Raw genomic sequence first — 23062 nt, 5'->3', positions numbered from 1 at the left:
TTTGTAGTCACAAAACTTTCTAGGCCCAGAAATCAGTGAGAGGAAAAGTAAAGGTTTTGTGTCATTTAATTTATTTTAATCTGCATATCTTATTAAAGGCCATATTTTCTCACAGTGAAAAATGAGTGCGGCCCGCGCACATATACAATTCTGATGAAGTGGCCCACTGCAGAAAAAACTTGGACGCCCTTGGTATACAGTATATATTACGTTACCGTAAATGTAAAAAACCCCAGAAGTTAATGAAATGCTAAAATTTCTATACACTCCCTGGCCACTTTATTAGGTACACCTGTTCAATTGCTTGTTAACACAAATAGCTAATCATCAATCACATGGTAGCAACTCAATGCATTTAGGCATGTATTGCAAGATAAAATAATTTTATTTAACGTTGCAGGATGACCAAAGGTAAACCTTTAAAAAATACAGTACCACACTTGAATGTCATACTTTTCCTCAGTAGCTTTAGCATGGTGAATTCTGTATTGTTTTTTGTAATATTAAATGTCATCCCTCTCGTAATATAACCGACTCTACTGCGTCCTACATGATTAATTTTCATGGGTCGGTTATTCCTTTTCTCTGAGGCCTTTTTTATGGGGGCATACTTGACATTAAAGAACTGCTCTATCAACAATAATGAAATTGAGATTGTATTTTAGTCTATTACTTTGCTGGGCTTTCTAGGCATTTCCTGCTTATCACTTTACACCTCTCGTGAAATTCCATCAGACACAATACTTAAGAAAACACAAAGTCTTGGTAGAAGTGTATTTAATTTTTGTTATTGAATACTGTTTTGTGCATTCTGTGTCAAATTGGATTGGTTGGCATAATTCCCACAGTGGTGTGTGTGTGATGCACAAAATAGGAATTTGCAACTTGAAGTATTGTAACTGAAGATTATATATTTAATATCTGGCTTGCGGCCATACCTAGGAACTCTCTGGAAAATTTCACATTTAAATCACAGGAGTACAGAGGCCTCTGGGTCCGCGTTTAATCTGCATTTGGGTGAGTCTGGCTATCCCTGGCTCTTGATATTGCTGCATCCCCTTACAGTATTGTAAGCAGTACTGAAGACCATATCTCCTGAAGGGTATAGACACTTTAGAAAAATGGCTATTAAACTGGTTCATGGATTGCAGGATAAAATTTACCAAGAAAGATTAACCCTTTGACGTCAATTGACGTGCCAGGCATGTTATGGAAAAACATCCTGTTGGCGACAGTTGATGTGCCTGGCACCTCATGACGTTAGACTGGGATGCGTTTTTTTTCTCCCAAATGGTGTTGCTGTAATGCCTCAATGCCGAAGCATTCAGCAACATCGAAATCTGAAGCAGGGGCCCCTGTTTCTTAACTCTAGGGAGCGTCAATGTGTGCCACATTAAATATGGTACCGACTGTCTGTTTAAAACAAGTTAGTAAGGGGATCAACAATGCCTCCTAAAAAAAAAAAATTAATAGAAACAAATATAACGTAAAAATTATATAATAAAGATATTCTAAATACATGAGGGCAGGATTTCATAAATTCATATCTAATGTAGAATGTGTGTGTGGGGAAAAACATACAAACACAACTAGAGTTAAAAAATCAGCGTTTGAAATAACCCGGTTGTCTAGTTTTCAAAAAATATATGATTTGATGGGGTAAATTAAATTGTCCAGCTTGAAAGATCTCCCAAGAAGGACATGTGGGCAGAATTTTCAACATGTCAAAATTCCAATGAAATAATGTGCACCTCCCAAATGTGACCTTTGGCCTCCAAACAACCTGTTTGACACTTCATACCTGAAGTACAATGTGAAAAAATAAAATAAAAACACACACAAAAAAAGAAATACTACCACAAACTTTGACAACTGGTGCTAGTAGAATTGGTGCATGGAAAGAGTTAAAATGCTAGCGTTTGAAATACCCTGTGTTACGCCGGATCAGGCACCACAGGTGATGGACCCTCGATGCAGAATTGGCGAGAATATCCGATAGACAAGCCGGGATCGAGACAGGCAGCACAGGAGCGTGGTCAATACAATTGCCGGGGTCGGGGCAGGCAGCACAGGATCAAGGTCAAATAACAAAGCCGAGGTCGGGACGGGCAGCGCATGATCAAGGTCAAATAACAAAGCCGAGGTCTGGTACACGTGGAGATCAATCAATACACAAGAGCACCCAGAGAACATTAACATGGACTCGTTGAACGGGCAAGGAAACAAGGAACCAGGAAGATTAAAATAGAGCCAATGGCGGGAGAGCAGGTAAGATGACGTCATCGCGACCGGCGCAATTAGCGTCGTCGCGATGGCAACAACAAACATAACTTCCTGCCTGTGTTACCTCCGTGAAAGACGCGGAGGAGCCACACAGGCAGGGGAGGTAAAACGCATAGACGGAGGAAGAGCAAGGGACATGGCAACCTCGTTGATGCGACGGATGATGCGGAAGGGACCGAGAAATCGGGGACCAAGTGTCCTACTGGGCTGACGTAATGCGATGTTCCGTGCGGACAGCCAGACATAGTCGCCGACCTCGTAGCGAGGAGGCGTAGTACGATGCTTGTCAGCAGCAGCCTTGCTGCGGGTCTGGGCCTTGACCAGCTGGTCGCTGAGGGTTTCCCAATGGGCACGCATATTGGCAACCCGCTCCTCGACGGCAGGAATGCAAGCACTGCGAGCGGCCGATGGCGGTGGTAGAACAATTGGGTGGTATCCCAAAGCGGCATAAAACGGCGAACAACGTAAAGATTCGTGGACAACGTTGTTGTAGGACAACTCGGCCAAGGGTAACAGGGACGACCAGTTGTCTTGGCGTTCATTGACGTATAAGCGCAGGTATTGTTTTAAGGTCTGATTGGTGCGCTCCGTCTGGCCGTTCGATTGCGGGTGATAAGCTGAGGACAGATGTGTCTGGATGCCTAACTTGCAGCAAAGGGTCCTCCAGTATCTGGATACAAACTGGGGACCCCTATCCGATACTACGTGGAGCGGCAGGCCATGTAACCGCACCACGTCTCTGATGAACACGTCTGCCAATTGGGATGCCGTGGGTAGCTTGTGCAGGGCAATAAAGTGGGCCTGTTTGGTGAACCTGTCAACCACAACGAGGATGGTAGTGAACCCTTTAGAGACAGGAAGGTCGACAATGAAGTCCATAGCTATATGAGTCCATGGGGTTTTTGGAACGGGATGAGGTAATAAGAGACCAGAAGGCCGGGTGTGCACGGACTTGTGACGAGCACATTGGGGACAGGTGGCAATGAAGGCGTTGACGTCACGTGTTAAGGACGGCCACCAAAAGGTTTTCCGGATGTGGTACTCGGTTTTGCGGGCTCCGGGATGGCCGGCCAGAGGTGGGTTATGACCCCAGTGGAGAACAGCACCATGAAACTGCTGGGGAATGTAGAGGCGTCCCGATGGAGGACGTTGGGAAGCGGTGATGTGCGCCTGTTGCATACGGATCCGATGCATCATGGAAGATGATAAGGCAGAGATGACGCGTGCCTGTGGAATGATGGGTTCCTCTTGGGTGAAGTCACGATGGCTATCGAATTGACGGGAGAGAGCGTCTGCTTTGACGTTTTTACTGCCGGGCTGATATGTCATGACATAATTAAAGCGGGTAAAGAACAAGGCCCATCTGGCTTGTCGAGGATTCAGGCGTCGAGCAGATTCTATATATTGTAGATATATGTCAAGACCACAACAGGCAGTTTGGTACCTTCGAGTAGGTGACGCCATTCCTCAAAGGCCATTTTGACCGCGAGTAGTTCTCTGTTTCCTACATCATAGTTGCGTTCGGCGGATGAGAAGCCCTTTGAGAAGAACGCACAGGGGAGGTTTTTGGACGTTGTCGGGTTTCGTTGAGATAGAACAGCCCCAGCACCGTTCTCTGAAGCGTCCACTTCAAGGAGGTACTGTAAGGCAGGATCTGGTCGTTGCAGAACGGGAGCTGAACAGAAGGCTTGTTTCAGTCGTTCGAAGGCTTTCACGGCTTCCACGGACCAGTATTTGGGATTAGCCCCTTTTTTCGTAAAGGCGATAATGGGCGCTGCGATGGAGGCATAATTGCGTATGAAGCGCCGATAATAATTGGCGAATCCCAGGAAGCGTTGAACAGCTTTTACGGTATGGGGAATAGGCCAATCGAGGATAGCCTTTAACTTGCTGGGGTCCATTTCGAGGCCATTAGCGGAGATGATGTAGCCGAGAAATGGAAGGCTGTTCTTTTCGAAGTCGCATTTCTCGGCTTTGGCATAGAGACTGTTCTCACGCAGTCTTTGCAGAACGGAACGTAGATGTATACGATGGGTTTTGACGTCAGGTGAGTATACAAGGATATCGTCGAGGTAGGCGACTACGTGGGAGAGCAACATGTCTCGGAACACGTCATTAACGAAGGCTTGAAATACGGCAGGAGCATTACAGAGGCCGAAGGGCATGACCCTGTACTCATAATGACCATATCTCGTATTAAAGGCGGTCTTCCACTCGTCGTTTTCTTTTACGCGTACTAGGTTGTATGCCCCTCTTAGGTCGAGTTTGGTGAAAATCGTAGCCCCCTTCAATCTGTCATAGATCTCCGTGATTAACGGAAGAGGATACCATTTTTTTACGGTAATGCGATTTAGTCCCCTGTAGTCTACGCATGGTCGAAGGAAGCCCTCCTTCTTGGAAACAAAAAAAAAATCCGGCCCCTGTTGGTGAGGAAGAGGGTCGGATGAAGCCCTTCTCCAGGCTCTCTTTGATGTATACTTCAAGGGCCTCATTTTCGGGCTCCGACAGGGGATATATGCGTCCTCGTGGTGGCATGGTACCCGGCAAGTAACACCCTGGGGTGTCTAGTTTTGAAAGAGATAGGGTTTGATAGAGATAAATTGAACTGACTGGTTTCAAAGATGTCCTAAATAGGTCATGGGCGATGTGACCAGATTTGAGAAAAAAAAATAAATTGTGTAATAGCAATATGCTGCTTGTACTTATTGCTATATAACTTGCAGAAAAACATTGAGTTTTTCTAAACGCAGGACAAATATATTAGAATCTATATAGCAGTTGTTTTTCATTAGCTTTTGTAGATGAGTAAATGGTTTTTCATGTAAGATCAGAAAAAGTCCTTTTTTTTTAACTCAATGTCAGGACTCGGGTGATCAGGTCAGGTAGGAGCCCATGCGCAGGGGATACTTGGGGTTCAGTATGTAACCCACGGTGCATGATTATGCAAACAAAGACACCACAAACAGAAATCCAGGTAACAATGCCCAGCTGGATGTAGACTAGGGCTCAACCCAGGTAACAAGGCACACCTGAGTTCTGAGTGCTCCAGAGGGTGGAGGGTGGCCACTAGTGGTTGCAGATGTAAACACCACAGGTATAAAAACAAGCCATGGTTCAGGCAGCGAAAAATTGTTTCCTGACAGTACCCCCTCCCCAAGGAGCGGCCTCCGGGTGCTCCTGGGACTGTAGAGAGGCAGTATCAAAACCTGTGGTAAGAACTCTTAGCCCTAGCACGTAGAGCTTTTTCAAATACGTGCAGGTCCTCCTTTCTTACTACAGTTCCGTTAGAAGCAATGACGCTGTCTGAGGAAAGGTCATCTGCAGTGCAGTTGTAAGACATAATGGTATTGGATGCTGGATACATAGACATGATGGCACTGTTCCATACTCTCTCTTTCTTGGCTGTCCATGAACCAGGGGTCACGAAGCTGCCCTTTACCCAGGGCACCTCTGGGGGCAGGTGGGTAGTACCCGAACTGCACTGGTTCAAGGCTGGAGTGGCAGGCTTAACAGACTTCTGTTCACGCAGCTGTTGCTCGTAATGGTTAAGTTCTTTACTATGCACAATTGTCCCGTCAGATGCTAGGATGTAACCAGGAGCCCCTAAGGAGTGTTTTGCTATTTGGGGTCTACGATTCTTATTCCTGGGAGTAATGGGAGTGGTGGTCCCAACTGCACAAACAGCCGTGGGGTTATCAATTGCGGGTGTGTCTGTTGTATCAGCAACAGAAGCATCTGAAGACACGCTGTCCATATCAGACCAGTCGGTTTCATCAGAGATGGTCTGGAGGTCATCCGACATGGCTACAGATGCCGCAGAAGTGCCAGGTACTGTGGATTGGTTAACCCAAGGATCACCAGGTTGGGGAAGAGATAGGGTGTGCTCCAGCTTTGATGCATTGCTGTTGTCACATGCAGGTTCCTTGGCCTGGGGTTTGTTGGTGTGGGTTGCAGTGGGTTTAGCTGGTTTCAGAGGACATTGGGTGATCCAGTGTCCCTTTTTGCCACAGTAAAAGCAAGATTCCTCATCACGCCTTTGTTGTAATTCGGTTGTGGTAAGGGGTTCACGTTTCCTAGATTTCCTAGGAGATTCCTTTTTAATACTGGTAACAGGCTTGTTGGATTTCTCAGGTGATGTAGCAGGTGTAGGTGAATGGTCTTTATGAGAGTGATTGGAGTTGGAGTCCCAGATTTGCATTAATGATTTGCACAGTTCAAGCAAGCATTCTCCTATGATTTTGATGACTGAAAGTAACCCCGCAGACTCCTTGTAATGGCCTTTGTATTCTGTCAGGACTCGGGTGATCAGGTCAGGTAGGAGCCCATGCGCAGGGGATACTTGGGGTTCAGTATGTAACCCACGGTGCATGATTATGCAAACAAAGACACCACAAACAGAAATCCAGGTAACAAGGCCCAGCTGGATGTAGACTAGGGCTCAACCCAGGTAACAAGGCACACCTGAGTTCTGAGTGCTCCAGAGGGTGGAGGGTGGCCACTAGTGGTTGCAGATGTAAACACCACAGGTATAAAAACAAGCCATGGTTCAGGCAGCGAAAAATTGTTTCCTGACACTCAACTTTTCACCATATTTTATACTTTTCTTATAATAAATTATATGATATAATCAAAAATGGTATCTAAAGAAAGCCCTTCCTGTCCTGAAAACATATATAACTTTTGCGGGTACAGGAAAGAAGGAAATTACAGCTGAACACTAGCACCGCAGTTAAAACAGCCATTGTCACAAAAGGTACAAAAGTAACAGCTCTGTATTTAAGGGGTTAAAGGATCTTAACATGTGTAGTTTAGAAGAAAGATGGGATGGGGATATGATAGACCTTTAAATACATAAAAGGAATCAACGCATATTCCTTTAGCTCACCTTTCCTAGACACTCTCCTTCGATACTTACATTAGTGTGGCGGGTCCATCCTAGGCCCACATTTGCCTATTGTGTAATACACCTTAACTCCCTCTATATTGTAAGCTAATTTGAGCAGAGCCCTCCTCACCTGTTGTTCTGTAAGTCAAATTGTTATGTTATACACTACTTGTAATGTCCTGTCTACTCTTTGTACAGGGCCACAGAATATGATGGCATTATATAAAACAATAAATAATAATAACACAATAAGTTAATATTTAACCCCTTAATGACAATTGCCGGTTCTGGCACATCAGGTTAGTGACAACTGACGTGCCAGGACCGCCATGGCTTTAAACGGGTGCAGATCTACGCTCGCTTTCTGAATCCAAACGGTGTTGCTGTAATGCAGTGTTGATGTCGAGGCATTCAACTACACTGAGATCGGCATCAGGGGCCATGTCTGGCCCCTCCCAGGCGTCAATGTCCGGCATATACTGTATGGCAGAGAACACCCGTTTTATAAGACTTCAATGGTGTCGCTGAAACTCGACACCGAACTCCTACCCCAGGTCACAAACGCCACTGTAAATGATTTTTCCATTCGCAAGATGGCGGCGCGTCCTTTCAAAAAACTTTGAAAACTTTGAGGAGGGTCTCTCCAGACCCTCTGGCTCCACTTGCAGGTTGAATACAGGTACTGCATTCAACCATGCAAGTCAGTGGAGCCCAGCTTTCTAATCACTATGTAATTAGTAAAATAAATGAAAAAGAAAAAAATAATATAAAAAAAAAATAAAAAAATGGTGACATGTAAAAATAATTGTCACTATCAGGGGAACCTTTATCTTAAAACAATTCTCGCATTGAAAGAAATAAAATACTGGCATGTTAAATGCCCATGGAGTGTCTACTTTAAAAAAAATGTATGATTTGATGGGGTGAATTGAATTGGCCGGGTTCAACAATGTCCCAATTAACACCGGGGGAAAGAGGACCATATGTCTAATTTCCTATATTTGTCAAATGCACACGTCCCCAAATGTAGCTTTCAGCCCGCAGACAACCCAACAAACCCATGCAAGGGTGGTATCACTGTACTCAGGAGATGTTGCTGAACACATATTGGGGGGTTGTGTGACAATGACATGTACCAGGAGCTATAAATTCATACATGAATTTAAATGTGTGTGAAAAAAACGCAAAACAATAACTACCACAAAGTTTGACAAAGATTGGTGGTAGAATCAGTGCATGGAAAGAGTTAAAATAACATATACACTAACAAATACACTAAAAGACATACCCTGGTGTGTCTAGTCTTGAAAAATATATGGTTTGATGGGGTAAATTTTATTGGCCAGCTTCAAAGATACCTGAAATGATACATTCAAAGCAATGACATCTAAAGAAAGCCCTTCTTGTCCTGAAATAAAACCAATATATAAATCGTGTGGGTTCAGTAAACGAGAAAGAAGAAAATTACAGCTAAACATGAGCACTGCAGAAATGTTAAAACAGCCTTTGTCACGACCACTTAGACAACGGCACACACCGCAGAAGTTCTTCTGCCCAGAAGCCAACCACCAAAGGAAACCCTTAGTGGTTCGGACGATCCGAACAGTGAGGAAGCCAGGTGCAAGCGGATAAATATAGGAGGAAGTTGGATGCCAGGAGTAGGAACAGCAAACGCAGAAGCCAGGAGCCAGTACAGCAATGCGAGGGAAATAACGGACACGATGGTCAGGAAAGCTGGGTCAAAACACGAACGCGGGTAGTCCTACAACCCGGGTCAGTAAAGGAGCAGGTAGTCAGACGAGCCAAAACTGGAAACCAGGAGACACAGGACACGGTACAGAATCGCTAGGCTAAGGATGGTCAGGCAGGCAAAAGGACAAAAATCCGGAGAAACTCAGAGAACAGGTCAACAGGAAACTAACAGCAACGAAGACCACAACAGGGTACCAGACAAAGCATATCCAGGGTTTATAAATCAGGCGCCAAATCACAGGCTCCGCCCCCCGCCCGTGTCACAGTAACTCTGGAAGATCTCCCAGAACCACGCCTCCAAAGCAGACCGGCCGCACCCCCATCCACACTACCAGGAGGAATGCCACTGGACCGAGTGCGGGTAAGTACAGAATACTTCGTCACTTCTTCGTCGGGCAGTATGATGCATGTTGGAAGCAGGACTCCCAGCTCCCGACTTCCGTCCTCGATGCTGGTGGTTGGACTCCCGACAACCGGCATCGGAGGGGTTAATGGGTACCCTCGGTAACTGCAGCGCGGGAGCAGTCCTCTACATTCGCGCGTGCGGCACCAAAGGGGTGACCGTGGCGATGGGTACAAAAACTAAAAACAGCCTTTGTCACGAAAGGGTTAAAAGAATAAAAGCTCAAGCCCATTTCCCGTTCCGTTGGTGTTCTTCTTCCATTAAATACCTAGGGCTGCAAATCACTGGGGATTTGCCTTCATTGTATGAATAAAATTTCTTACCTTTGCTGCATCAGGTCGTTGAGGACCTGCGTAAGTGGGCATATCCCCACGTATCTTGGTTCGGTCGGGTTTCAGTAATTAAAATGAATGTCTTGCCGCGATTTCTCTACCTTTTCCAGACCCTCCCTATTTTCCTTCCGCGTATTTTTTTTAAGAAGTGCCGTCGTATCTTCACTACCTATATCTGGGCGTCGGGCGCCCCTCGTTTGGCGTTTTCGCACCTTATTCGCCACAAGGCTAGGGGGGGATTGGGAGTGCCGGACTTAGAGCTTTATTATCACGCTGCTCACCTGCGCAGGGTTGTGGAGTGGTCGCTCCGCACTCCTAAGCAGTGGGTACTGTTGGAGGAGGCCTCTGTGCCTCATCCGATACACTCCCTCCTATGGCTCCCAGACGTTAACAAACTTGTCATCAAGCATCCAACCATCTCCCCTACACTCAAGGTATTTAAAAGATATGTTGCTCAGGGCCACCTGACTTCGTTTCCCAACCCTCTATTACCGCTGGCAGATAATCTTTCTCCGTTACCCGCCGGTGTTTTGCGTATATGTCATGTCACTACTCCTGACGCGGTGAAGCCCATGGGGGCATTAGTGGATGCCTCTGTCCCTCCGACAAGAGACCTCTTTTTTCTTTACGCTCAGCTTCGCCACTTTGTTACCTCCCTGCCTAGGCATGCGGGATACCGCAGACCCTTGACGGAATTTGAGCTCTTGTGCACTGCTAAGGGAGAACCAGCACATCTCTTGTCTGCTCTCTATGCCTTACTGCTGTCCTTCCATACTGTCCTGAAACCGTACTACCTAGCTATGTGGGAAGCTGACCTCCCTTCTATCTCCTCTGGCGAGGACTGGGATTGGATTATCCAGTCGATACATAAGGGAGCTATAGCTAGTAAGATCCAAGAGACGTCTTACAAATTACTTGCTAGGTGGTACCGTGTTCCACATGATCTCCACCGTTTTCTGCCACAGGTGCCCGACCTTTGTTGGCGTTGTAACTCAGGACCGGGCACGTTAATACATATTTGGTGGGAGTGCTCCCTTATTCAGCCATTTTGGAAGGTTATTGAGCGAGTCCTTAGGGAGGTTGGTGAACCTGACTATGTTTTGACTCCTGCGGCTGCCCTATTACACTATAGCAAGATACCTCCGCACACTTATAAACATTCGGTCACTTACCATGTCCTTAGTGCGGCTAAGGCGGTCATACCGCCGTTCTGGAAGAAACCGTGTACTCCTCCGATCCAGGCTTGGCTTCGTCAGATGCATTTTATCTCCCACATGGAGGACTTAGTCTGGTCTTCTAGGGGGCAATCCCATTTATATGAGAAGAGATGGTTTTGGTGGAAGACCCTTATTACATCGCCGACCTTTACTACTTTTTTGGGTTCCGTCACTTAAGTAGTACAAGATTGTGTATAGGCTCCCTGACTACTTGGCTCGTATTTTCCCTTTGCTACCACACATGTGATTGATCGTAACACACTCCTGCGTTCACCCAATATCATGTACTGATATTTTCTACTTGTTTTACAATTTTTTTCTCTTATAAGACCAACAGGCAACGGCGCGGCACACGCCACTGGTTTTCATGTTACATTCTTTATTATTACATTGTTTTTTTTGTTTATGTTGCACCTATTGTGTGATACGCTCTTTTATATCTACGCATTATTGTCTCTTACTCATACCAGGCCGTTTCGATTGGTGTCACACATCATTATGTTGTATGTTTGATGCTATATCAGTTCTCAGGACTGTTCGTCTCGGTCTACTGTATTGTGATATCAACCTCATTCTTATGCAATGTACACCTCTTGTATTTTTGGCTGCCTCTTAGGCAGTTTGTATTTCAGTTTGTATTTTGTGATATGTTCCCATTGTATCTGGATGATCTTCATGCTGTTTCAATTTGTAAGGTCAATAAACGTTTATTGCACAAAAAAAAATAAAAAAAAAATCCATAACTCACGCAAGGAAATGACTGCTGGCCTTAAAGCGCAAGGGACGATTTTTATCCTACACAAGTAAACAGATCTCTTTGTCTTTTCTGGGCAAAATTAGACTCTGTATTTCTCCAATATGAGTATTTTTTTAACCCTCTAATAATATCAGTTTTGATTGTTTTACCCCATGGCATTTGTTTGACTATATTGTCTCTATTACTCTTTACATGTCTGATATAACAACAGGTAGCGTGACATAATAAAGCTCTAAAAGATAAACAGAATAAAAGCTACCAAAACAAGAGGACATAGTCTTAAATTAGAGCGGCAAAGGTTTAAAAGTAATATCAGAAAATATTACTCTACTGGAAGGTTAGTGGATGTATGTTATAGCATTCCAGCAGAAGTGGTAGATGTTTCTATATTGGATGAGTTTATGCATGCATGGGATAGGCATCCTAGATAAAAAAAATAAATAAATAAATAAATAAGGTCAGGGACTAAGGAAAGTATCCAAAAATTTGACAAATTGGGTGTGCCGAATGGACCTGCTGATACAGTCTATATGTAGTATATATTATTATTACCGTATTCAAGGTTGTCTGACTATAAGACTAAGATCCAGATCCCCTGCGGCATTTCCGCTAGGGCTTCTATGACGGAGCACCTGTGTGACATGACCTTCCGGTGTTCAGTCATAGAAGCCCTGGCGGAACTAACGGGCAGGACAGGTTGTCTACGTGCAGCGCCAACAAAGTGCTTCTTACAATACATATATTCAAGGGGTATGACTAGAATTGACAGATTAAGAGAAACCGATACATTAGATAGAGAGAGCCCTGCGCGCAAGTTTACAATCTTGAGGGATTTTTAACTTTCTTTTTAATCAGCTGCCCCAGAGGTGTAGTATGTAGCTGTACGCACAAGTATTATATCTGAGCAGTCATATGATCCAAGTGTCTGTCAAGGGTAACATGGTTATTTACAAGTCAGCAATCATGCTGTACCAACCTACATCACAGCTCCCACCTGGCCTTCTCATAATACTCTGCAGTTGTGAGGTGGCCATCCACATAAGGTTGGCTAGTGGTCTCAGCCCTGGTCCCACTAATTCTCCCCTCTATATATATATAATCATTTAACACCATTGTGATAACTTTCACCAACCCATTGAAATGCAAAAAAATGTATAATGAAAATCTGAAGGTATGCCTTTGACACTATTTAAGATTCCTACACCTGTATATGTTTATATGCAACCTACTTGCTGGTGCAATCGTAGTTTCAATGCATATGTCAAGTGTATGACATATCATAACATGACTATTTGATATGTAACAATGTACATGTTGAATTTCTCCTAAATAAACTATAGCCATCCCCCCATTATATATGTAGATGTGTGTGTATATGTGTGTATATATATATATATATATATATATATATATATATATATGTATGTATGTATGTATGTATATATATATATAATATAGATGTAAGCATGGGGCCCTGATATGGCATCATCCCTTAGATATCTTAGTCTGTCTGTGTCCAGAAATGTGGCCTTTGAGTAGTACAGTTTGATAGTATGTTCTACTCAGTTCCATAAATATGCCAACACTCTGTGAAATGCTAAGCATACCAAAAAAAAAAGATAATATTGCAGGGCAGGTCACTGTGTCTCAAAAGATAGAGCCCCTCGATCCCGGAAGAGTCCTATGCCTTTTGCGTTCCAGCTGCCGTAGGGAAAAATCTATGGGGCACAGACAGGATAACCAGAAACAAGCTGTAGTAAGGAAACTGAAATTCAGGAAGTTGAGGATAACCATATAACAGGGGCGTCCAAGTTTTTTCTGCAGTGGGCCACTTCATCAGAATTGTATACGTGCGCGGGCCACACTCATTTTTCACTGTGAGAAAATATGGCCTTTAATAAGATATGCAGATTAAAATAAATTAAATGACACAAAACCTTTACTTTTCCTCTCACTGATTTCTGGGCCTAGAAAGTTTTGTGACTACAAATGCAGGATTCTGTATAAGTAAAAATAAAATAGTTCTATTTATTTTAGCGATGCACTAAAATGAAAATTCTGGACCAAAACCAAAAATTCAGGGTTCACTTAGCCGAAACTGAAAATGACCCCCCGCACACTTTTAATAAAAGTAAGTTACACACCAAAATTGTACAAAAAATTATATATTATGATTGTTAACGGCAATCTCAGGCATACCCAGATTCCAGCATGTACTGGTTGGCTGGGCATTGTATTTTTTGTCCAATTTTAGTGTGTAACCATGCTTTTATTAAAAATAACACACCACAATTGGACAAAAAAAAATCAACAATATGACTTGGCATGATAGGAGTCTGATTGCTAACAGCAAACACACTCTTTTTATACCCAGGCAACCAGTAAATGCTGGAACCTAGGCATGATGGGACTGTGATTGCTGTTAGCAGATTGCTGTTAGCTGTTAGCAATCACACTCCCATCATCCCAAATCAGCCAGTACATGCTGGAACAGGGTGGCTGTAAGTGCGGACCCCATACTGCTGGCAGCATCAATACACAAGGGGGACAGCTAGCCAGGTTTCAGCATGTACTGGCTGACTTGGCATGATAGTAGTGTGATTGCTAACAGCAAACACACTCTTTTTATACCCAGCCAACCAGTAAATGCTGGAACCTAGGCATGATGGGACTGTGATTGCTGTTAGCAATCACACTCCTATCATCCCAAGTCAGCCAGTACATGCTGGTACAGGGTGGCTGTAAGTGCAGACCCCATACTGTTGGCAGCATCAATACACAAGGGGGCAGCTAGCCAGGTTTCAGCATATACTGGCTGACTTGGCATGATAGGAGTGGGATTTTTAACAGCAATCACAGTCCCATCATGCCTAGTTTCCAGCACTTACACATCCATGCTATCACACACACATAAATTCATTCATTCACAGATTCATTCCCTCAATCAGGCATACTCATTCAAACACACTCCCCCACCCCCTTACCTGCACTACAGCTTTCTCAATGGCGATCACAGACTTCAGCAGGGGGCGTGGCCTCCCTCGTTCTCCCCACAGAGGAGGCAGGACTGGAGCAGAGAATAGACCCTCCCACAAGTAAGCAGCAGGGCTCTTGTGATCCTGGCTGCCGATCTCACGCGGGCCGCATGTTGGATGCCCCTGCCATATAACAAAGTCACCGAGTAGTTGAGGTCAAGCCGTGGTCAAAGGAATCAATGCGAATAGAAATGCACTAGGACAGGATATGCTATAACCATGGTATGACCACCTGAGAGCATAGTGTTCTAGTCTCTGGGGATTATTTAGGGCTTCCTATGAAGATGTGACGGAGGCCCGTACAGTAACTCTGCCGTAGAGATCTTCCTTGCCGCTGTAAGCTAACTTGCTCAAGGAATTAACCCAAGCACTAGTCGAGACTTAGTGTAGGGTGCAAACAGAACTAGGTTTATTGAAAACAACACAGATATTTATAAAAAGAAACTTAAATAAGACAGCGCTCCGATAAATATAAAAACAATAATTGTAATATATATATATATATATATATATATATATATATATATATATATATAAAGACAAAAATACAAAAAGGAATACGCAATACAATCAATAAAAGCGACAAAATACAAAATATAAAATAATATACAAAAAAGTCACCAGTATAAGTATAAATATGCAAATAGATAAATCAAATAGTAGTAGTATAGTGGTCAACCTGCCCACCAAGGGTTAAACAATATACAGGAAGAACAACAAAGGTATATATAAAAAATATATAAACATACACCTACCACTAGGATGACTGTGCCTGGCCAGGCTGGCACCAAAAGGCCACAAGCAGAACACATGTTCTTTTTGGTTTTACAGATGTTTATAGACAAACAAAGTCAGATGTGTGTCACACATATACCTACACCCATCAACCATAACATTATGATCATGGCACCTGTCAGTGGGTAGGATATATTGAGCAGCAAGTGAACATGAAAATGGGGGCAAACATAAGTATCTGAGCGACTGGGCCAGAGCATCTCTAAAACTGCAGCTTTTGTGGGGTGTTCCCAGTCTGCAGTGGTCAGTACCTATCAAACGTGGTTTAATGAAGGAAAAGTGAAGAACCAGCGACAGGGTCGTTGGCGGCCAAGGCTCATTATGCATGTGGGGGGTGAACGCTGGCCCATGTGGTCAAATCCTGTACTCAAATTGCTGAAAACATTAATGCTGGTTCTGATAGAAAGGTGTCAGAACACAGTGCATCGCAATTTGTTGCGTATGGGGCTGCGTAGCTGCAGACCAGTCAGGGTGCCCATGCTGGCCTCTGTCCACTGGCAAAAGCACCTACAGTGGACCTTAAGGACTGGACCACGGAGCAATGACAGAGGGTCTAATGAATCACATTTTCTTTTGTACAACTTGGATGGACCGGTGTGTGTGTGTCACTTACCTGAGGAACACATGGCGCTAGAATGCATCTCCTCCATGTTTGTTTTGGCACATCTAAAAATGCAGTTTGCCTCCCTAAGCTTAGCATTATACTTGCTCCCATCTTCTCATTTTGAGTTTTTCATAAAAGCTAGCTTATTTTCCTTCATGTGATGCCCTGTTGTCTTTAACAAAATACAATCTCTACAAATACAAGAGCTTTTGTGTGCTTTTACAAAATATATATTTGAGTGTGTGATCTATGGAGCAGTAACATAATCTAGGCCAATGAAGCTCAGTCATTGGTATACCTGGGAACTGTCAAGATTTGAGCTTGAGTCTAGACTAATTGTCTGAATGCATGGGCTCAGGCCAACTCTTTTATATGTTGCACTAATTTTGTGATATCTGTGCTTCCCAAATGTTACTGTTTTCATTGGTATATCCAGGGCCGGCCCAAGACATAATGCCGCCTGGGGCGAAGTTTAAAATGCCCCCCCCCCCCGCCAGGGGTCATTATCTACCCATCCTCTCCCTCCCTATTATCTACCCATCCTCTCCCTCCCTATTATCTACCCTTTTGCTCCCTTGCACCCTCGCACAGGGGAACAGAGCATTGGCCCACCCTACTCTCCAATTGCTCCGCCACATGGACCCATATTTATGATCTGCATAGCACCTGTACCCAAATACCAAACTAAGCATCTCCCTGGGGTTTACAGCATCACAGTATGTTTACCCTTGTATACGGATGTCAAACATCCATACGTGGACAGCTGTAGATTTTTGGGAGTTTTACAACTTCTACTCCATGTACCCTTTGGATTTTTTTTTATTTTGGCGTGGGTAGTTTCTTGCCAAGTTTTCCTGCTATATTTCATAGTTAACATTATGTCCTAGTTTTTGAGGGGACTACTGGTTTATACTGTACCTTTGAAGGCAATACTGTATGTTAAACCTTGATCTTAAACATCCTTCAAAGACCACTAAAGTCTACTTTGTGTATAGGTCTTTTTTTACATAATAGGGTTATTCCTAAATCTTGGAATGTTGTTTGTTCTTAAGAGCCACTGATATATAACTCTTAGTGTTGACTAACTCCTTAAACAAACATGGCCTTTTAAACTAAAGTTTGAGCATAGTATTTACCACCAGAAAACAATGTTCAACATTTTGTGTTGCTAGCCTCTTACCCTCGCTAACATTGCATTTTTAGACACTGCTGTCATAAATACTTAGATTGTTATTACTGATAACACTGTGAATACAAGCCAACAAAAATGATTATTACCCTATTGTTTTGTGAGCTTTTCAGTTGGCAATCCATGTACTGTATTTTATTTTATTACTCTGCATTCTTTTTTGTGAGCCTAAAGCTCTTAACGTGTTTAATGATTTTGAGTTACAAGCTATAATTCCACTTTATCTGATTTCATAGTAAGCAAGCCTTCCAAATTTTGATAAATAGATCCACTGGTGATAATCTTTACACAGTTGTTTGGGATTCACTATTGTTTGAAAAAACATACAAGTGATATAAACCCTAGCTAATCTTTAAATTTTGCAGTGTGAGCCATGAGCAATAAGTAGACGGTCATTGTCCTTAAACTTGCACTTCAAAAGCTTCTTCTGCCATACTGTGGGAAGTAATGGAACTTGTAATAGAGGGCAGTGGTTGGCTTCTCAAATAAAATTGTTATTTATGCTGTTTACACTCTGTAAAATGCAAACGTATTTCTTGCTCTTACTGGAATAATGAGGCCAGACAAACTGAGAGATCATGGAAATAAACTCAAAAAAACACCCACCACTTTCAGATAAACACAGTTGAATACAGGTGAGAGTACTTATATAAATATGGGAATTTACAGTATGTTGGGATGATAATTTAACCTAATGTAATATTTCTAGCGTATGTGCCTGTTATTAAAGTGATGTGCACATTCTTTTTCTTCTTCTTTTGACTTTCCTTTCTACATTTTTTTTATTCTCTTGACTTCTTACTTTTTTCTGAATCTCTTCTAATCACTCTGCCTCCCTTTTTCATTTTTTTCTTTTCACTCTTCTTTTCTCTCTCTTCTATATTTTCCATTATTGCTTTCCTGTCTCTCTCTTCCTCCCCCTCAAACATCTTCTATCATTCCCTCGATCCACTGGCATAACTACAGGGGTCTAACCCCTTCTTCCTGTCTTCTCCTTGTCAGTTCAGAATTGTTTACATTTATTTTATGTTGGAAGGGGAAACAAAGGTCAAAGAAGGCGCAAACAAGTTGTTTTGGGGCAGTAATGGCACAGACTGGCTGTTGAGGTTGGGGGCCCTGGGCAATTTTTGCACCAAGGCCCCGTGGTTTCTAGTTAAGCCCCTGCCTCAATCCCTTTTCCGTTTGGCCCAATTTATAAACAGCACTGTGCAGCTAACCCTCCCCCACTCTTTGCACACAACTCTACACTTCAGGAACTGACTCCTCAACCCACCCCACACAACATGATCTGGCAGCTCCTCCCTGCACACACCACAATATGACATGTCTACTGTCACTGCACACAAAGTAATTTGTCTGGTCCTCCCTGCACACAACAAAATCTTTCAGTGGCTTATGTGAAGTGTCTGTAATACAGCGATGGTCCCCACCTAACGTGACTGACAGTTCCCATAGTGACAAGGCTATATATGGTGTAAAATAAAATACTTTTTCAAAATATTTTAATTTTATGACTACATATAACAGAATCTCATTATCTAATTTCAAGTATAGTATTCAAGATTGTGACTGTGCATGTACCCATGTTTCTCATGGATAATGTGGAGGCTTAGTGATCAATAACAAGACAGCCTGGATTTAATTAAAGGTTAGGGTAACTAAAATAAAGTTTTGTAATTCCTTTGTATTCAGTGAACCATCTTTGCATCTGTGACTTCTACAGAATTGTTGTTACATCTACCTTGAACCCATGCAAGCTGCCGTGGCACGCCGGCGACGCTCGTTCTCCTCTGTACGTGCCAGCGTGGCACACCCGCGACACCCGCTGACACTGGTTAATAGTCTAGTGTACATCACGACGACGCTATTCGCGTGCGTTAGTCGCGATTACGTCATAGTGCACTCATTGGACGTTTGCCGTTGTTTTCCCGTCCCTGGCCCTATTTAAACCTGCCTTTTTCGTTTATGGTAGCCTGTTCAAAGAGTCACTTTGTCTTTGTGCTCTGGGCTCCTGTGTATTGTGTTTCTTTATTCTTGACCTCTGTGTACCGACCTTTGGCTATTGTTCTTTTGACTTGGATCATGTTCTGCCTGCCCCGACCTCAGCTTATCCTGACTACGGTTTCCTGCCTCTGGCCCTGAACTGCTTTGTTTGCATCGGACTATCCTATTTACACCTGCTACCTCATGGGTCCGCTACCGTCTCTGCATCGTGGGTTCCTCCCCCGGTGATATCCAGGGTCCCGCATAACAATTGTGATGCAAAATGCTAAATTTGAAACTGTAATCACAATTTATTATTTTCTATGAATTGCCATGTGGTTCCTTCCAGTTTACACTGGTGACTTGCTCATGAAGAATCGGGTTATGTCTTTCCACTCTGATGCCATTTAAAAGTTTTTATTTCATGTTAGTTAATTTCTGCTTTACTCTATTAACTGTTTATTTTATATGCATCATTGAGGCATTGTGGTCTTTCTAATAGGTAGTTGTAGTAGAAGGTTAGTGTAGAGTACTACAGTACTCTAAGCAAGTGAAAATCAGCCTTCCATTAACTTCAGTGTCTGCATGTGATCGGAAGTGAAAGCAGAAAAAGAGGTGTGGCTGCTCAACCGCAGCAAGAATACAAACTAATGATATTGATTTCAGAGAAAGAAAAGTATTGGTAATTTGGAACTCTGTAGTGCCCAGTTTGATTTTTCTGTTGTAACTAAACAGAAAAACTCTTTTGCAACAGCCTTCATTTAGTAATGTGTTCCCTTTAACATTTTGCAAACCTGTTTTTTACATGAGCTGCTCAATAAATGTATTGCAATTTGAAAGTCAGTTGCTTTGGACAACTGAGTTATCCTGTGTAAAATGTAATGTAATATAGTTTCTGGAAGGTGATTGAAATTGCAGGCAGCATTCTCTGAATGCCAGACAGGATAAAATGTTTAGCAGAGCTCTGAAGCGCAGAAGTACATTTCAGGCACACTGTAAATTAAACTGCGTGAGATAAGATATAAACTTGGAAAAGTGTGCATTTTCCACAATGGTTTACTCAGGTACTGTTTCGTATCTGCAAATTAGAAAAAATATGGCAGTATAAAGTCCTAATTTAGGTTTAGTAGGAATGGTTTGTACTCTGCGACAGGAACATAGTTGTTAATAGACTCGTGCATTCGTATTCGTGCGAACATGAAAACTAACACTCCGCTTGGGAAAACCATTGGTCTCACTGCTCCTAGAGTGGAGAGACCAATGGTCTCCCCAGACAGAGTTTCACTGTCAGGAGTAACTCTATTGGCCGTTCGTAGAGACCTTTTAACTCCTGGAGCAAGGAGACCAACGGGGTCCCCAGGAGGAGTTTCGCAGTCAGGAGTTAAAGGTCTGTATGAGTGACTCTATTGGTCGCCAGCAGGGAGCTCCTCTGTCAGAGATTCGCTCATACGGACCTTTAACTCTTGGAGCCAAGTTCCATGTCAGGAGTTAAAGGTCTGTAAGAGCGACTCTATTGGTCGTTCGTACGGAGCTTTAACTCTTGGAGCAGGGAGACCATTGGTCTCTCCAGGCAAAGTTTCACCGTCAGGAGTTAAAGGTCGGTACGAGTGACACACAATATGCTTTAACGCAATAACTATGTGGTTTCAAATTACCAATAAATTGGTCTAATCAGGTAACGTGAGTCTTTACCAGACAAAGGCAAAACTTAATAAAATAAATAATATTTATTAACAAAAAAATAGTCACAGTGCATACAAAATCAGATAATAAACAGATTATTTACACCAAACAGATACAATAAAAACAAGCACCTCAGAAACAGCCATTATCACAAGGGGTACAAAAAATAAAGTGAGCCATTGTCTTTAACCCCTCCAACTATAATATGAACATGCATTTCCCTTGTTTGTCCCCAAAGTAACAGACATCACTGCAGTTCCCCATTTATTATCTTTTGTGTGTTTCATTTATTTATTGTGTGTTTTGTTTTCTTATACAGGGATCTAAAAGGAGTGATTGTCACTCTGAGTGGCAGTGGCCAGTTACAGTGCTCCTACCTTGGTACAGATCCTTCTCTTTTCCAGGCCCCTAAAGTAGAGTCCAGGGATATCAACTATGAAGAATTGGATGTAGAAATGAAAGAACTTCAGAGAATTATTAAAGAGACCTCAAAAACACAAGGTATTATGAATCCCTGGATATTTTTTTTTTGTTAGGATGAAATTAAAACATACTATTAAAAAACTGAGGGAGAGGATAACAACTCTTTGTGTACCACTTCCAAAATGCTGAGCGAACACATCTGAGTATACATGATCAAAGGTTATATCCCCTGTTTGTTTTGTTGGAATGCAGTGTTCTTAAAGCTTCATATTATGTTTTCAGATCCAACTCTCATTTAAGAATGATTAATTTAATAAAATAATATGTAAAATTATATACCGTATTTGCTCGATTATAAGACGAGGTTTTTTTCAGAGCAAATGCTCTGAAAAATACCCCTCGTCTTCTAATCGGGGTCGTCTTCTAATCAGACCTCAAATAGAGTCTGATTAGGAGACTAAGATCCAGATCCCCCGCACCGCTGCAGGGGACCTGGATCCTCCTGTCTCACCCCCCCCCCCCATCATACACACACTTACCGGTGCTTCCTGCTGTATTGCCGGGGCAGCGGGTTGACGTCTACGCGATCCGCGTAGACAACGTCCGCTGCAGCCGGAAGGAGGTGTGGCTAGCAGCGGGGGTTGTCTGCGTCCGTCGCGCAAACCTTCCCCGACTGTCAGAGATCAGAGTTCCCCGCACCGGTGCGGGGAACTCTGATCTCTGACAGCCGGGGAAAGTATACGCGACGGACGGATACAAACCCCCGCTGCCAACTCCACCTCCTTCCGGCTGCAGCAGAAGGCGACGTCAACCCGCTGCCCCGGCTGGAAGCACCGGTAAGAGAGGGCTGAGAGGGGAGGGGAGGGGAGAGTGTGTGTGTGTGTGTGTGTTAGTTAAATGGGGGTATAGGGTGTGTGTGTGTGTGTGTGTGTGTGTGTGTGTGTGTGTTAAATGGGGGCATAGGGCATTTCTGGAGTGGCGTTAAGGGGGCATTTAATAGAGCACTCTGCCTCCTGAAATGCCTTATACACCTATATGCCACTCTGCCCCATAATATGCATTTTAACCCCCTAAATGCCAGAGTGGCATATAGGGGTATAAGGCATTTCTGGAGGCAGAGTGCTCTATACAATGCCTTTTAACTCCCTTAATGCCACTCTGCCTCCTGAAATGCCTTATACCTCCCTATATGCCACTCTGCCCCATAATATGCATTTTAACCCCCTAAATGCCAGAATGGGATATAGGGGTATAAGGCATTTCTGGAGGCAGAGTGGCATATAGGGGTATAAGGCATTTCTGGAGGCAGAGTGGCACATAGGGGGTCAAAAGGCATACCATGGGGCACAGTGGCATATAGAGGGTTAAAAGGCATATCATGGGCCACAGTGCCATATTGGAGTGGCAAGCCTGGGGGCAGATGTGCGTAACTGGGGGACAGGTTGGAAAATACAAGAAATAAAAACAAAAAAAATATTTTTCTCAATCATAGCTTTTATTAAAAAAAATAGTTTACATGAATTAACATTTACTGGTAAAACTTTTTTCAGATTTTGGGGGGTCGTCTTATAATCAGGGTCGTCTTATAATCGAGCAAATACGGTATGTTCTTTTCGAACTAGTGCCAGAAATGCGTTTGTCTTTAACTCTTCAAATTATTATCGTTTTTTGATGAGTATATATTAAATCAAACATCTTTACTGTACAAAAAAGTACATTTT

At 43.2% G+C, this 23062-nt stretch overlaps 1 protein-coding gene across 1 annotated transcript in view; it reads left to right on the top strand.

Annotated features, from left to right (window-relative positions):
* The window catches only part of LOC149286670 (protein PTHB1), a 269256-nt gene that overhangs the window by 93385 nt on the left and 152809 nt on the right, over window positions 1-23062 (top strand). The window contains exon 9 of the mRNA XM_089493849.1: window positions 21238-21419. Within this exon, the coding sequence (XP_089349975.1) occupies window positions 21238-21419 (182 nt within the window). The remainder of the gene's footprint in view (window positions 1-21237; window positions 21420-23062) is intronic.

The sequence above is a fragment of the Sceloporus occidentalis genome, unplaced genomic scaffold (assembly GCF_023333645.1).
Source record: "Sceloporus occidentalis isolate IW3139 unplaced genomic scaffold, rSceOcc1.0.p SCAF_67, whole genome shotgun sequence".
NCBI classification, from domain to species: Eukaryota; Metazoa; Chordata; class Lepidosauria; order Squamata; family Phrynosomatidae; genus Sceloporus; species Sceloporus occidentalis.
Note: the sequence above shows the minus strand (reverse complement) of the source record. Positions and strands in the feature narration are given on the sequence as shown.